Consider the following 17,392-nt stretch of genomic DNA (forward strand, 5'->3'; position numbering starts at 1 on the left):
AGTGCCAGACAGAAGTCTGCAGTCAGATACTGGTTTTAATCTTGAGATTTTGTCTACTTTCTGTGACATTACCTGATATAGGACTTTCTGCATATACTGATCCACATTGGTAATTAGCTTCTTCAAAACTGCTCTCTCATTGAAGTTCTGTAAAAAATGCTGTCATTATTCCACCAGCCTGGCTTGCACATTACATCGCTTCCCAACCTGGACTTCACCCATTCCCCACAGACAAATGGCTACTGAATTCAGTGATCATACATTTGTACTAGCCTCTACCTGTCTTGTGCAATTCAGGGACTTAACATGAATGTCATTTACATAATGCTGAAGTATTATGTTGCTACATCATAGACTTTAAGTAAAATGATTTTGAAAGTGTGTTGCTTGCTCCCAATAGACTGGTGGCATTATCATCACATTTTCCCTATTTTTGTCCTACATTATCTTTATTGGCTTTTATTAATTTGTAAAAGCATAATCCACAACATGTAATCAATACAGTTCAGCATAGTCATATACATATCAGTATAGCATTATTCCACTAACATTACAGAAAGCATTTCACACTTTGACCTCTCTGATCATACCCTCACTGTTTCTGCTTTGCACTCCTCTCCCTTTAATATCCTTGATGCTTTTTTCACTTTTACCTTCTTAGCTAAACAGTCACTATTTTCCTTACTCCCCTGCCATCTCTCGTGCACCAGTCTTTCTCCTTCTCCACTGTTTCCTACCACATCCAACAACTTTTCACTAACCTTCTCCCAACCTTGCTCCCCACTTCCCTCATTAACATGTTCATCACATTTACACACCTGCTCCACACTCTCACCACTCTTTCTTCCTTCTATTGCCTCATTTTCTGACCTTTAATTCTGACCACAGTGTACATTATCTACCACCCTCTCCACTGTGATCCATAGCATCTCCTGGCTCTTCAAACCTCTTAACTGGCTAGTCCTGAAGTCTGTAACCTTGAAGGTGTTTTTCTTAGTTACCATTTCCTTTGTCCATATGATCTCCAAGAAGCAGTTCTTTGATTGTAGGAAGCCTTATTTGGCCTTTTACAAGGACTTGATGTCCTGTAGTATTGATCCACGTGTTTCTCGTAACACTGGTTTAAGAGCTGTCCCTAAATCTGTTTTCTTTTTGGTATCAGAAATAATCTTAAAAAAAGAGCCCTTCTGTCCCTTGATGTGAGATATCTGCTTACTTTCCTCCTAAGAAAGATGTACAAGTTCAGAATGACAGATTACTTGTTTGCCTTCCTTGCTGTGGGTAAAGAAGGTCTGGATTTGGTTAAATAACTGCTGTCCTAGTGGATTGGCAGCTGCAGTTCTTCTGAAAAGGTCATTATTTGTGGTGACTGTGTGTGTTTTAAAAAAAAATGCATCCACTCTAGATATTTGTGCCAAAGCTTCATGGTCACTGGTTCACATGTTCCCTAGCATTACATGTGCCTAATTCCAGAAGTAAGACAAACTTTGGTACTTTGACTTGGATTTTTGAGTTTTAGTTTAGGCCTTTTCTGATACTAGCTTTCCAGGAAGGTTTAAAATTTCTTTCACTCGTGTATTTGCTCAACACTTGTCTATGTACTCCGAATATCAGCTGATGAGAAGGCCTTCTGTAGTGTGTGTTTTTTTTACTTTCACGCAATGCCTCATTGTTAGTACAGTGCCTTTCTCTAGCATCTGAAAATTGATTTTCTTGCGAAGGTTGACAGGTATGCAATTTCATGTGTTGGTTTATTTGTACCAGTCAGTTTTACCTAGTATATGAAAGCTAAGGTGGGGAACACAGGAACTGGGTGAGTCACTCCCCCTTCCAGCATGTAATGTCATGATATGTGCCAAGTCTTTGTCAGAGCTTAATATGGTAGCTAGACAGCTTATACATTGTGCTGAGATGGGGAAACCAGTGAAAAATTCCAAGAGTTGGTCACTGCAGCAACCCTCCTTATAGACCAGTGTGTATGCTAAATGCACCTTTCTCTATCTTTTCTGAACTGGCTTTTGGTTTGGGAATGTGGAAAAGAAATGCACATGTTTTATGCCATGGTATGTGCATAATTTTAGCAAAGAAAATAAGTATAAATGGGAAAGAATGGTTTTATTTGTTTGTGGAGTTGCACAGCCTGCTGAATTTGTTTGATTTTTGCAAAATAAAGTTTATAATAAAACTTAAGTGGATGTCCTTATCCTGTAACTGTAAATCTTTTATAGAAATTTCATCTTCTTTCCTTGCCATTTTAGGAGTTGGGCTGTTGCAGATTAAATATAAAGACTTGCTGTGTGATTTAAGCATCTTAAATGGTTACTTTTTCCCCTGCATTGTCATGTGTCAGTAGGCCAATATGAAATGGCTGTAAAGTGAAGGACAATACTGTAAAATGCAAGCAGAAAAAAATATTGATACTGTTGGAAAAGCTAGCTTCCTCATCACAGTACCACTACTTGAAGAGTTTTCCTTAGTTACCCCGAATTGTCCTATGATCCCAAGGCAAGGGGACTGGACTACCCGAGTCCGTTACAAGACACAGACTTGGATGAAGGGAGGCTCCCAGGTCACCCCTGATGAGCTCATTTGGAACTTTGAAATGTTGAGGATCAAGGGTGGTCTGCCCCAAGGCCTCCTAGGAGTCTGTGTTCTTGGAGGCATTCGAGAAGGCCCATCTACCTCTTGGGTGTCCCTCCTGCCGACCCTGGTGGACCTTATATCCATCAGGTGGAAGGATCCGGACACCTTTAGCCTGTACCCAAGCGTCCTGACATCCTTTCCTCGCGGTGACCGCACTCACTGGAGCAAAGGCCCCCAGTAGATGCCATGATGATGGCTGCAGCCACTAAGAGGAATTGGCCCAGGAGAGTCCTCTATGCATCCTCCGGGCAAGGAGTCCCTGGATGGATCGCATTGGGAAGCGAGTTTTCAGTTCAGCAACCTTCTCTTTGAGACGCTGAACTACATGGCACATTCATCAGGATGCAGCGGATCTGATTAAAGAATACGCTGCATCTCCCCAGAGTCCATGTCGGTGAGGATAAGCAGGTATACTCCACCAATGGCCACTCTTAGATCAGTTTCAATACATCTATGCGGCTGCATTTCTGCTACTGAGGTGCCGCTGAGCCAGGAGCAGGCCTAGTCATGAGGCGACAGGCCTGGCTCCGCCACTGTGATTTGCAGAGCCCTTCAAGGCGACTTCGCGAATGCCCCTTCGATGGTTCTGCCTTGTTTGGCAAGACTGTTCGAAACATTAGTCCAGAGCGAAGGACGGGAAGATGCTGTCTGCCGGCGGAGTCCGCTTCTCAGCTCCCCAGAGGTCCTTCTCAAGAACCAAAAGGGACAGAAGAAGATGTGGTTCCGGAAACCGCAGCAGTCCCAACCTGCTCCGGATAACCAGTCCTTCCGTGGCAGAGGAGGACGGGAGGTCGCCTAGAGGCAGGGGCTCCTAGCAACTTTGGGTCCAGAGAACCTTTCTCTGATAGACCCGCAGGCCCTGAAGGGTTGCCCGGCTGTCCGTCTCTGGAGGCAGTCGGGGGCATTTTCGAGGCACCTAACTTCTTGGGAGTCCATCACAACAGACCGTTGGGTGCTCTTGATATCCAGAGGTTATACAATTCCTACAAAGTTCCCAGATCTCAGCCTCCCAGATGTTCCACCCGACCAAAGGGAGGCAGCTATCAAATCGGACAGCTGCTAGAAAAAAGCTATCCAGTCGTCCCCAGATCAAACCGGGTCAGGGTTTTACTCCAGGTTCTTTTGTGCCAAAAAGCGGGGACTTAAGACCATCTTAGATCTTTCCCGCTGAACCTGTCAGTAACCAAGCAAAAGTTCGGATGGTCACCCTTCAATCTATACTCCCCTCTTGAGGGAGAACGACTGGATGTGCTCCATCGACCTCAAGGACGTCCACGTACCACATTCGAATGGACAGACGGTCCAGGAGGTTTCTTCGCTTCGGCTGGGAGCCAGTCATTATCAGTTCAGGGTCCTCCCTTTGGTCTCACCTCAGCCCCAGGGTGTTCACCAAGGTTAGCTGTTAGCAGCCCACCTGAGGCTCCAGGGATTACAGGTCTTTCTGTACCTGGACGACTGGCTCCTACGGCATCATCAAGGCATCTTCTGTGCTCAGCCAGGGACTACTTCTTCAGTAGCCCCAAGGCTGGGCATCACTGTCAACTGGGAGAAATCTTTACTGCACCCCATCAAGTTATAGATTTCATAGGAGGAAGACTAAACACCAGGTCAATGCGAGCCTTCCTCACCCCAGACAGAATTTCCAACCTGAAGTGTCATGTCGAGCGGTCCTGCAACCATTTCCGCATGCTTCGGTCCTGAGGGCCCAGGTTCGATGGCCAGCTATCGCTTCTATGCTCTCCTTTTTATGAGGTTCTTCAATGGACCCTTCAAGTTCAGTGGTCCACTCTGTTCCTCTCTCAACACTCGGATAGCGGTCAGCAAAGCATGCAAGGATTCCCTTCTTTGGTGGCTTCTCTCGGAGCCTCTGACAGGAGACCTTTTGTCGCATTCCGAGCACAGTACCACGGACCTTCCTCGGGATTCTGGATGTCGGCATTGAACTTGCTTGCCGGAATAGCCTTAGTCAAGGATGCTAAATGCACCTTTCTCTATCTTTTCTGAACTGGCTTTTGGTTTGGGAATGTGGAAAAGAAATGCACATGTTTTATGCCATGGTATGTGCATAATTTTAGCAAAAAAAATAAGTATAAATGGGAAAGAATGGTTTTATTTGTTTATGTGGAGTTGCACAGCTTGCTGAATTTGTTTGATTTTTGCAGAATAAAGTTTATAATAAAACTTAAGTGGATGTCCTTATCCTGTATCTGTAAATCTTTTATAGAAATTTCATCTTCTTTCCTTGCCATTTTAGGAGTTGGGCTGTTGCGGATTAAATATAAAGACTTGCTGTGTGATTTAAGCATCTTAAATGGTTACTTTTCCCCTGCATTGTCATGTGTCAGTAGGCCAATATGAAATGGCTGTAAAGTGAAGGACAAGACTGTAAAATGCAAGCAGAAAAAAATATTGATACTGTTGTAAAAGCTAGCTTCCTCATCACAGTACCACTAAAGTAATTCCAGAATGTCAAACTATTGTTGCAGCTGTAATGTTTCACCCTGATGTTTATCATTCTCTCTCTCTTTTTTTTAATAGGACCAACCTTCAATGTCACATTGCATTCAGACAGCCCAACTGTGCATCAGTTTGAAATGGTAGAGCTGCTGTGTACCATCTCTTTAGGAGAGACTCCAGATGGAGCTTCATTCAGCTTGGGTTAGTTAAAGATCATCTGTTTTTATATTCCGAACTTACATACTCAGTATTGCAGTTAAAAATGTTCACTTGAGAGATGGATTCTTTTAAAGTCTTATTTTGAAGAGCAAAGATGTTTATGTGCATACTGTAAGATTTTCTGGATATCATCATTCCAGTTGAGTAACATACAGTGCACATTAAGTGGTTATGTTTTATCATATTGTATGCTGCTGAAAGTATATTGCACAGATCTGCTTTGCGAGTGATATAATGCACTTCAGATGGAAAGCCCACACTTGCACTGTCTTGAATTTTGTATTGTATATGAAGTTGTCGACTTTCCCTCTCAAATTTTGTGGCTCAGCAGTGATTGACAGCAGGACATTGATGTGGTGGGTTGTTGTCCTAATATATGTTACAAGGATGCTGACTTCTCTGGTTTTAACTTCATTATATAGCAACATTTCTAACTGCATTTGTGGTATAAACCAAAATGGTATGATGGGGTAGCACTGCCATAGCAGCATAATTTTATTTTTCAGCTAAGTTCGGTCGCCCAGAGCATTCTGTGTCCCCATGCTATGTTAGTTTTTGTCCCTCCTTATACAACATTGTGTTATCCATTCACTAGAGCAAGAGCATTCATAGTTGCTGCTTTAAGAATGTCTGCAGGAAGCATTTATACATTTGTAATGCACAACTATTTTGGCCTGTGCTTCTTGCTATGTTCTAAACATTCCTGAGACTTTGTCAGTGACTGAGAATGAGTAAATGAGTTGCTTCATGAATGGACAAAAAATACTTAAAAGTATTCACTTCTACTTTATCACAAACAGGAGAGGTGGTTTGTTACTGCGTAGTAAACTCGAGAAGTTAATGGCTGTAGTGGTTAGGTTACAAAAACCTCATTGTGTATACTTTTCAAGAAATACATTTCTTGCATACAGTAGGCAGTAAGATATAGGAGACATTCAGAGAAATTACTAAAGAAAGTACCCCAGGTAAATCCAACATGATCTGCATGAGGAAGCAGAGCTGACACAGGTCTCTAACCCACAGCGAAACAGCTCTGTCATTATTTACATGTTGCACTGTGAAGATGTTATTTGTAAGGAGGGAATCTATACACTTGGGTGAAGAAAGGTTATGTTTTAAGTTTAGTTGTCATGTAAAGCTGTCTCACTGGACCTTCTACCACCCTTCCTTCATAGGCTGTCATTACTTAATTTTCCAGACTTGGACAAATCTAAGTCATTTGTTTGAGCACTTGTTGCAGTAATCTAGGAAGTATGTCTAATGAACAGTAAGAACTGTGCGACACCCCACCACTGGCAACAGTAATCAAGGAGCCTCAGTCTTCACCACTAGCACCAATGGGGGATGTACACTGGGAGAATGGCAGGGGTACACAGTATTTCCAGATGCCGCTGTCTGCATCAAGTGCAATTTCCCATAAGAGCACAAAGAGATCACAGTCAGTCCGGGGCTGGTTTCTCACTCTTTCTCCAGATCCCCAATAAGACTCCCAACTGCCACAGCTGTAGGGTTGAGATCTCAGGTGAGTGGCCAAGCTAAGACTTCCATCACCCTCTCTATCCAACCAGTGCTTCATGTCCCTGCCCAAATAGCTGACCTACACACACTTTGATTCACACACACACACACACACACACACACACACACCTTGCAAAGGCTGGCACAGATTTACTTAGCTATACCCCCTTCTGTCCAGACTATAAGGTAGTTATTACTGTCACCAGCCACGTCCTTATCAGCTACTTTAAGGTCGTTAACAAAGGGTGTCCAATCTTACTGTGTAATGTTGCTATCAATACAAATGGTAGTTTGACCAAGAGCAAAGTTATAAGGAGTGGCCCCCACAGTATCATCAAATAAACATGCAAGTACTCTCAAAACTTAAATATATCTCACAAATATCAGCCACAGTGAAAGGTTTACATATATTTAATAAAAGAACAAGAAAATACTCTGTATATAATTCCAGTGACATCAGAGTTCAAAATCACAGGAAATATTTAAAACAACATTGTAGGACATTCTCAAATAAAGAAAGCATCTAAACTATACTTCACTGTATTCTTGACTGAATCTAAGAGATTAGTTAACTTGCAGAGCAACAAGGCAGATGTGGTGAGTGGGTCTTGATGCTGTCAGGTCAAAGACAAAATTCAGTATACTCAGTCTCTCTGCGAGAGTTCTTAAATTAATATCCCAAATATTACTGCTGGGATAGCTTGCAGGATGACATTACTTGTTATGTGACAATATCCCAGGTGAAAACCATCCATTGATGCATCTGGTAGCATTTAGCATCTACCTGTGAAAATAGATACACAAGGCTTTTCCTAAAATCTTGGTAATTGCTAGAAGTCATAAAACAATAAAACACTTGCAAGGCAGTGCAGAGAACCTCTAGAAGTCTGCTGTATCCATAACATCAGGAGGTTTGCCTCTGGTGAACTGTCATACATTCCGCCATTATATAAAAGTTAAATGCTACAGTTAGGGTGCACGCGACATCCTGAATCTCTCTTTGTGGATGTCTGTCGTAAATGGACATCGTGAATAAACTGAGCGAATTTCAGCACGCACCTTCAGAACTTTTCTGCTACCTGTGTGACTGCCAGCTCCGGTCGTCGCTCTTTTGGAAAAATTGAATCTGAAGTAGGCAGACTTCATTTGTCTGCAACCTGTGGGTATCAGATCCGACCTCGGATCCGAGCCGGCATTTCAAAAGCTTAGGCTCCGAGCTTCTAGCTCCTCCCTCTACCCATAACCCCTTGCCAATCCCTGACTGACCCCAGATTTCGTTTGCCGCTTTCAAGTTGCGACGGATTCCTAGAGCTCCTAGTACAGATAAGTTTTCTGACAGGAAAATTTTCAAAAACTTTAACTTTTTTAATTTAATTAGTTAGAGGTGTTTGTGTTGGCTTTCCTCTCTCTATTCTTTTATTTTTTCTCGGGTTTTGCGTGGTTTGTGTGTGTGTGTGTATTTTAGGCCTGTTAGGGCTTATCATGTCTGAAGCCCATAAGGCAGTATTCTCTAAATGTACCGAGTGTGGCCATAAGCTGTCCCCAGCGGATGGCCACACTGCAAGCAAATCTTTGGGGTTGAACACCTGTCTTCTGGTTGTACCATTTGTGCAGGGTTCAACCCCGAGCTTTGAGGGAGGAGGTGAAGCTGGTTCTGGCGGGACTTCTCCCTCCAGATACCGCCTGCTTCTGCCCCTTCTACACAGCAAACAGTTGCTGTGGGCTCTCCTCCACCGGCTGGGACTCAACCTCCCTCTAAGATGGAGGAGAGAGAGTCTTCTAGGAGCGAGAGAAGAAGGAGAGGCACAGGAAAGGCACCAAACGGAGAGCTGAAACTTCTAGTTCGGCTCCTCCATCCAAGCGGCCTCTCCTGTGCCTTCTAGCTTTCCTCCTCCTCGGCTCCACTCCCTCTTCTCTCCTGGGCCGAGGAGGAGGAGGCTAGCCCTTCAGCGAGGTCCCCAGGCGGCTCTCTAGATCCGCCGTGGCCTCGACTAGATCCACCTTTTCTATGAGTGAAGCAGATATGGACGGATGATGAGGAAATTCATCCAGGCCCAAATGCAAATGGGAGTGCTCCTAGCCCCCATCCGGAGGGGCTTCACCCTTTTCGCCCCTTTGGCTCCTTCTCCGACCCACACCATGGGTTCGGAGCTGTCGGCGCCGGGCAGAGTTGGATCCGGGGTGGGTGGGATCCGATAGGTCAGCACCTCGGATCCGTCCCATCCCTTGAGTGCTTGGTGCTTCGGACCCGACCTCTGGAGCGAGGACCGAGCCTCGGATCCGAGGAGCTGGTGTGTGTCTCCCGTCTGCCCGCCAGGTCGGAGCACACTGGTCTCGGATCCGCGGTCTCGGCCCGATCCGCAAGGCCGGATCCAGTGGGGGCCGGCTCGGGGTTTAGAGAAGCTGGCCCCTCGGCCTCGGCGTAGTGGAAAGGGCACTGTTGAGGACTACGGACCCCGGTCCCTGCCACGGCTCCATCCAGCTCCCTTGCAGTTGGGCCAGGCCCCCACCAGCGGTCCCAGGGACAGCCGCCTCGATGTCCCAAGTAGTTCCCTTGGAACATCCAGCTGCGGAAGAGTACTCCTCGGACAGCCCCCGAAGAAGTACCTAAGCGTAAGTGCAAAAGGAGGCACATGGACTCCCGAGTCCGTTACCGAAGACACAGACTTGATGAAGGGGAGGGCTCCCCAAGGTCACCCTGAAGGCGTCTCATTTGGAGACATTATGGAAATGTTGAGGATCGGGGGGTGGTCTGCCCCAAGGCCTCCTCAGACGAGTCTGTGTTCTTGGAGGCACCCGGGGCCCATCTACCTCTTGGGTGTCCCTCCTGCCGACCCTCTGGTGGACCTTATATCCATCAGAGCGTGGAAGGATCCGGACACCGTTGAGCCTGTACCCAAGCGTCCTGACCGTATCCTTTCCCTCGGACCGCTCACTGGAGCAAAGGCCCCCAGTAGATGCCATGATGATGGCTGCAGCCACTAAGAGGAATTGGCCCAGGAGAGTCCCTCTATGCATCCCCGCAAGGAGTCCCGCTGGATGGGTGGCATTGGGAAGCGAGTTTCAGTTCAGCAACCTTCTCTTTGAGAGCGCTGAACTACATGGCACGTCATCAGGATGCAGCGGGATCTGATTAAAGAATACGCTGCATCTCCCCAGAGTCCATGTCGAGTGAGGATAAGCAGGTATACTCCACCGAATGGCCACTCTTAGATCAGTTTCAATACATCTATGCGGCTGCTTTCTCACGCTACTGAGGAGCGTAGAGCCAGCGAGCCTAGTCATGAGGCGACAGGCCTGGCTGGCTCGCCACTGTGATTTCAAGAGAGCCCTTCAAGGCGACCTTCGAATGCCCCCTTCGATGGTTCTGCCTTGTTTGGCAAAACTGTTCATGAAACATTAGTCCAGAGCGAGAAGGACGGAAGATGCTGTCTGCCGTCGAGTCTCAGCTCCCCAGAGGTCCTTCTCAAGAACCAAAAGGGACAGAAGAAGATGTGGTTCGGAAAAGCAGCAGTCCCAACCTGCTCGGATAACCAGTCCTTCGTGGCAGAGGAGGACGGGAGGTCGCCGATCTAGAGGCAGGGGGCTCCTAGCAACTTTGGGTCCAGAGAACCTTTCTCTGATAGACCCAGCAGCCAGCCTGAAGGGTTTCCCGGCTGTCCGTCTCTGGAGGCAGTCGGGGGCATTTTCGAGGCACCTAACTTCTTGGGAGTCCATCACAACAGACCGTTGGGTGCTTCGTGTGATATCCAGAGGTTATACAATTCCCTATACAAAGTTCCCAGATCTCGCAGCCTCCCAGATGTTCCACCCGACCAAAGGAGGCAGCAGCTATCGAAATCGGACAGCTGCTAGAAAAAAGAGCTATCCAGTCGTCCCCAGATCAAACCGGGTCAGGGTTTTACTCCAGGTTCTTTTAGTGCCAAAGAAAGCGGGGACTTAAGACCCATCTTAGATCTTTCCCAGCTGAACCTGTCAGTAACCAAGCAAAAGTTCGGATGGTCACCCTTCAATCTATACTCCCCTCTTGAGGGAGAACGACTGGATGTGCTCCATCGACCTCAAGGGCGCCAGACTACCACATTACATGGACAGACGGTCCAGGAGCTTTCTTCGCTTCGCTGGGAGCCAGTCATTATCAGTTCAGGGTCCTTCCCTTTGGTCTCACCTCAGCCCCAGGGTGTTCACCAAGGTTTTAGCTGTTGTAGCGGCCCACCTGAGGCTCCAGGGATTACAGGTCTTTCTGTACCTGGACGACTGGCTCCTAACGGCATCATCAAGGCATCTTCTGTGCTCAGCCAGGGACTACTTCCCGTATAGCCCCAAGGCTGGGCATCACTGTCAACTGGGAGAAATCTTTACTGCACCCCACTCAAGTTATAGATTTCATAGGAGGAAGACTAAACACCAGGTCAATGCGAGCCTTCCTCACCCCAGACAGAATTTCCAACCTGAAGTGTCATGTCGCAGCGGTCCTGCAACCATTTCCGACAGCAGCCTCGGTCCTGAGGGCCCTAGGTTCGATGGCGGCAGCTATCCCGCTTCTTATTCATGCGCCTACATGAGGGTTCTTCAATGGACCCTTCAAGTTCAGTGGTCCCCTCTCTGTTCCTCTCTCAACACTCTGATAGCGGTCAACAAAGCATGCAAGGATTCCCTTCTTTGGTGGCTTCTCTCCGGAGCCTCTGACAGGAGACCTTTTGTGCAGCATTCCCCGAGCCACAGTGACCACGGACTTCTTGCCTCGGGTGGGGGGGGCATTCTGCGGGGAAGGTTGTCCAAGGCACGTGGAACTCCACAGAGACTTCGTTGCATATAAACGTCCTGGAAATGAGGGCGGTGCTCCTAGCTGCAAGCACTTCACCACGTTCTTCCTTCAGGGACTATTGCGATTCAGACAGACAACATGTCGGTAGTCTGGTACATCAACAAACAGGGAGGAACCAGGTCCTATCCCCTTTGTCGAGAGGCCATGAGAGTCTGGGAATGGGCAATTTCCACCAAACGCTTTCTTGTAGCAACGCACATTCCGGGAAAATCCAACATCCTTGCGGACAAACTCAGTCGCACCATTCTTTCCCCTCACGAGTGGTCTCTCAATCCTCAGGTAGTGAAGAAGATTTTTGCCGTTTGGGGGCAACCCTGTTGCGATCTTTTTGCCTCTCCCTCAAACGCCAAATGCGACAATTTCTTCGCTCTGCTTCCCCCACCAGGGGAATTCCCGAGAGATGTGCTGGTGCATGCTTGGCCTCCCAGTCTCCTTTATGCCTACCCTCCACTCCCTCTAATGCAGAGACTTCTGCAGAAAGCCAACAGTTTGGGGAGCAGAATGATTCTCATTGCCCCGTTCTGGCCTCGTCAACCCTGGTTCCTCTTTGTATGGTCTCACAAAGTGAATCCACCCTGGATTCTGGATCTGATTCCGGATCTCATCTCCCATCCTCTGGGAATTTCGTCCCAATCTACGCACCCTGAAATTGACAGCTTGGCTGCTCCAGTTCCATCCTTGATTAGGACTCCCGGTATCTTGTCACCGGTCAAGGCCATTCTAGTGGCAGCTCATAAACCTTCCACTAGGCAGGTTTATCGGAGTAAATGGAAGAGATTCTCTATTTGGGCGGTCCAGAAAAGTTTGGATCCTTTTTCAGCACCTATGTCGGCAGTGCTGGATTTTTTAACAGACCTCTTTCATCAAGGGGCAAGTTCTTCCACGATTAAGGTACAATTGGCAGCCATCTCTCATTATCACATTGGTCATGAGACAGCTCCCCATGACGCGAAATTGTGCAAAACCTTTCTTAAAGGTATTTTTTTGTTGAGGCCTCCAGTCAAAGACATTGTACCACCTTGGGACCTATCTTTAGTTTTGCAAGCTCTTACTGCTCCTCCCTTCGAGCCTGCAGCGTCTACAGACCTGAAGTACCTTTCCTGGAAGACTGCCTTCTTAGTAGCTATCACTTCAGCCAGAAGAGTGTCTGAACTTCAGGCTCTATGCGCGTCAAGCCTTACCTTTCCTTCTTTCCAGATAGGGTGTGCCTCAGGACCAATCCATCTTTTCTTCCAAAGGTCTCTTCAGAATCTAATATCAACCAATCAATCAACTTACCTGTGTTTTTCCCAAGTACTCAAACAAAGGAGAATACAAACTGCATTCCTTGGATGTTCATAGACAATTACGATTTTATATTCACAGAACAGCTGGTCACAGGCAATCAGATCAGCTGTTTGTCTCCTTTGCTAAATTTGCTTTGGGTAAAGCAGTTTCTAAAGTCACACTATCGAGGTGGATTGCTAATTGTATTCTGCAGGCTTATGACACTTCAGGTAGACCTGCTCCTCAGAGGGTTACGCTCATTCTACTAGGGCAGTCTCCACGTCAGCCGCCTTTAAGTCCCGTGTGTCATTGGATGATATCTGTGCGGCAGCCACTTGGGCCTCACCTCATACCTTTATTTCTCATTATAAGGTGGATGTTGTTTCCAGAGGAAGAGCATCCTTTGGCTCAGCGGTGCTCAAACATCCTTCCATGACGGCCACCCAAGATTCAGGTAGCTGGGGACTCTGTCCCACAGGTTGCAGACAAATGAAGTCTGCCTACTTCAGATTTAGAAGTTATGTACTCACCATAACGTTCCATCTGAGTAGGTGACTTCATTTGATGCAATCCCCTCCATCCCCTGACCTTTATACAGCGAGTATTTTTTTGCTTTGTTCAGGTACTGTTGTCAGTATTATATAGGCAAACTCAATCTGAGGTCAGTCAGGGATTGGCAAGGGGTTATGGGTAGAGGGAGGAGCTAGGAGCTCGGAGCCTAAGCTTTTGAAATGCCGGCTCGGATCCGAGGTCGGATCCGATACCCACAGGTTGCATCCAAATGAAGTCACCTACTCAGATGGAACGTTATGGTGAGTACATAACTTCTAATTTCACACCATCAGACTTCAGATAAGTACCCCATAGAGGTTTTTTATTGTTTGCTTGCTACTGCTTTGGGTTCATGTCAGGTAGGAAGGGCAAGTGTAGGTGTGGAAGGCAAATTCCACATAAGGATTCACATGAGCTCTGCCAATTTTGCTTAGGCCAAGAACACGACCACACCACCTGTAGTATTTGTCTTGCCTTCATCCCCAAAACCCTTAGAAGCCACTTAGCAGCATCGAAACTCTACCAAGAATCAGAGACTTAAATGGTTAGCTTCTCATATGGATGTGACTTTGCATTCCTTGGACGAGCCTCCAGTCAAGAAGGTGAAAAAGTCTAGACCTGAATCGACTGCTGCACCCTCCACTCCAGCTATACCTCTCAAGGCCAGTGAAGGCCCGGAGTCAGAGACAGGTCTTCTTTTGGTGGATAGCCTGAGGTCACATTCCGGAGGGATTCACAGGCATCTGATTCAATTGTCGAGGGAGAACCTAGGCTCATAATTTCTGAGGGTCTGCGTGGGGTGTCTCAGATTATCGTGCGAGATGATATAGCTTCTGATGTTGTGGAGTGCTGTCTGGTGTCTGGCTCTCCTGCCCTTTATCGTTTCTCTGATTCTTCGACATCAGAATCACATAAAAAGAGAAAACAAAAGACTAAACATATTTCTCATCCTCTGTGTACCCCTGCCATTGAACAGTCTCCGGATTGGCAGGCCTTCACCCAGGGCCTTTGGTCCAGGCCCCTTCAGCCTCTACCCATAAGGGACCTGCTCCCAACATCTACTCTGGCGAAGAGGATTCATCAGGTGATGAATCCCTCACTTATTCTTCTCAAATTGCTTCACCTCTGGGACATGCCTCCCCAGATGAGGAGTCCAACAGCACAGACTCCCCAGGAGAGGACTTCACCTTTGCTGACACTATTATACAAATGAAAAATTTTTTCAAGTTGGACAGCAGTCAGGTCTCTGAGACCCAAAAGAGATATTATGAACTACTCCAGTTGGAGTTTTCTAGCCCCTCTGCTGTACCCCCTGTACATCCTGCTTTCCTGGCTGTTTCAAAAAATCCTGATTCGCATCCCCCTGCACCCAAATGGCCAGATAGATTCTATAAGGTCCTTATTGAAGCTAAATTTCTGTACAAAGCCCCATCCGCAGACCATTCAGTTATTACTGTGGCTGCTGATAAAACTTCTAAATTGCTTCCCTTCACCTCTCTACTACCCTCAGATGGAGAGCAGACTGATGGAGTGTCTGGGGAAAAAAGTATACACCTCTGCCACCTTAGCAGTAAGAGTCATCAACTACCAGACACACATGGCCAAATACCCGGCTCTGATGGCAGATGTGGTCAAACAATTGCGGAAACTCCCTGACTCCTCATCCAAGGTCAAAATATCCACTGTTTTGAATTCCTGCACCCAAGTAACCAAACATTTCATTAAGTGCAGTTACGATGCAGTAGAAGCTTCATCCAGGGCTGCTGCCTCTGGATCTGTCATCAGGAGATACTCTTGGCTTAGTTTGCAGCCCCTCCTTGATGACATGAAATCTAAACTCCTGGATGCACCTCTAGACAATAAAGACTTGTTTGGTACAGCTGCTGCTGACCTCTTCGATGCCATCCAAACTAAAGACAAGGAACTGAGACTTTGTTGTCTTCCCAGTCACACATTTTCAAAAGAATTATTCTGCCAAAACATTCTTTCTGAGAATCTCAGCTAGGAAATTGCCAGTTAAAACCAGAAAGGACCACAGGAAATAGCCCCATTCAAGGTCTGTTCCCTCCACCCCTTCTTCCTAACGGCCCTTTCAGGAGAAGCCTGGTAGCCTGTGACTACCAGGCTCTTCAACCAGACACCTGTCTTTCCATGTGCCTCTCCCTATCCCTTCCCACTTGGAAGCAGGTCACCCTGGACTCTTGGTCCTTTCTATCATACAGCAGGGATACGTCATGACTTGGGAGGCGAGACTTACTCCCAAAGGCATTCCTCAAACCCCCCCCCCCCCGTGACCAACTACCATTCTTCCCCCAATCCTACAGGAACTTCTTGCTCAGAGTACAATTCAGGAAGTTGTCAGGGGTTTTATTCAAGAATTTTACTGGTCCCCAGAAAGGAAGGTCCCTGGAGGCCAGTCTGGGATCTGTCACACCTCAACACCTTCCTCTGGGTTCCCGTCTTTTGGATACTTTCTGTACCTACCCTTCTGCCCCTGATCCTTCCACAGGCTTTCTTAGTATCCTTTGATATAAAGGATGCCTACTTATACATCCCAATCCATCCACTGTTCATAAAATTCCTCCACTTCTCAGTGAATTCTGCACACTTTCAGTTCTGTGCTTTACCATTTGGTCTCTCCAAGGCCCCAAGAGTATTTACAAAATGTCTGGCTCCATTATTGGCCTTTGCAAGGACAAAGGGAATACAACTTTTCCCTTACCTCGCCACCATCCTCATTCAGGCTACATCAAGTACCATGGACATACAACACCTGAACTTCACCATCTCCCTCTTAACAGATCCAGGATTTACAATAAACCTCAAAAAATCATCCCTGATAACTTCACAGGATCAGTTATTCCTGAGATGTTGGATTCTGACAAGGGAGATGATGGCCTGCCTTCCCCCAGATGCCTTCACAGGATCAGGTATTCCTGGGATGTCAGATTCTGACAAGGGAGGTGATGGCCTGCCTTCCCCCAGAAAAAAATTGTGATTCTCACTTCTTACTTCAGGGAGATTCTTCTTCTCAAAGCCATCTCAGCCAGGGAATTCCTCAGATTCCTAGGATTCATGGCCTCTAACATCCCCATGGTACCTCTGGCAAGGCTTTACATGAGGAAGTTCCACAGGTACTTGCGAACAATCTGGAAGCAACACCTACATCCCCTAGAGTTCATGATCCCCATGCTTCCATGGCTGGGCAGGGAACTGAATTGGTGGATAACCCAAATTCAGGCAAATTCTGACCTGCTCTTACAACTACTGCCCCCCGACCAGGATCTCTTTACAGATGCATCAGACACAGGGTGAGGTGCAACCTTAGGAGAATGGAAAGTGAGGAACACATGGACCTTCATTCAACAGAAAGACCACATCATTGTCCAGGAAATGAGAACCTTGATAATCTTCAAGGATCAGCTTCTGCCAGGCATTCTGAGGTGGTACACAGACAATACCACTGTGCTGTGGTACATCAACAAACAGGGGGAACATGTTCCTACCTCCTGTGCAGGCTGGCACTGCAGGCTTGGGAAATTGCCCTGGCAAAACAGATCCTCCTCCAAGCAGTATACATCCCTTTTGCAGACAATGTGATGGCAGGCTCATTAAGCAGGACCATGACCCCATCTCACAAGTGGATGCTGAAAAGGGATGTATTTCTGGACCTGGTCTGTCGATGGGGTATTCCAGATGTGGATCTCTCTGCCTCCCTATGAAAAGACAGCTCCCAACCTTCTTCTCCAGGCAACACACCCAGAAGCATGGAGGGTGGGTGCTCCCTCAATCCCCTGGAAGGGGATGTATGCTTATGCATTCTCCTCCCTCTTCCCTCTCATACAGAGAGTCCTAATGAAAATTCAGATGGGAACAGCCTCAAGTCCTGCTGGTGACTCCGTACTGCCC

The 17,392-nt window shown here is 46.9% G+C and overlaps 1 protein-coding gene across 1 annotated transcript in view; it reads left to right on the forward strand.

Annotated features, from left to right (window-relative positions):
* Positions 1-17,392, forward strand: part of PTGFRN (prostaglandin F2 receptor inhibitor) — a gene marked incomplete at its 5' end in the record, with an annotated part of 905,906 nt that overhangs the window by 493,159 nt on the left and 395,355 nt on the right. The window contains 1 exon segment of the mRNA XM_044071529.1: positions 5,182-5,301. Within this exon segment, the coding sequence (XP_043927464.1) occupies positions 5,182-5,301 (120 nt within the window).

This window comes from Protopterus annectens, chromosome 5.part0 (genome assembly GCF_019279795.1).
Source record: "Protopterus annectens isolate FY-2018-M chromosome 5.part0, PAN1.0, whole genome shotgun sequence".
Taxonomy (NCBI): Eukaryota; Metazoa; Chordata; order Ceratodontiformes; family Protopteridae; genus Protopterus; species Protopterus annectens.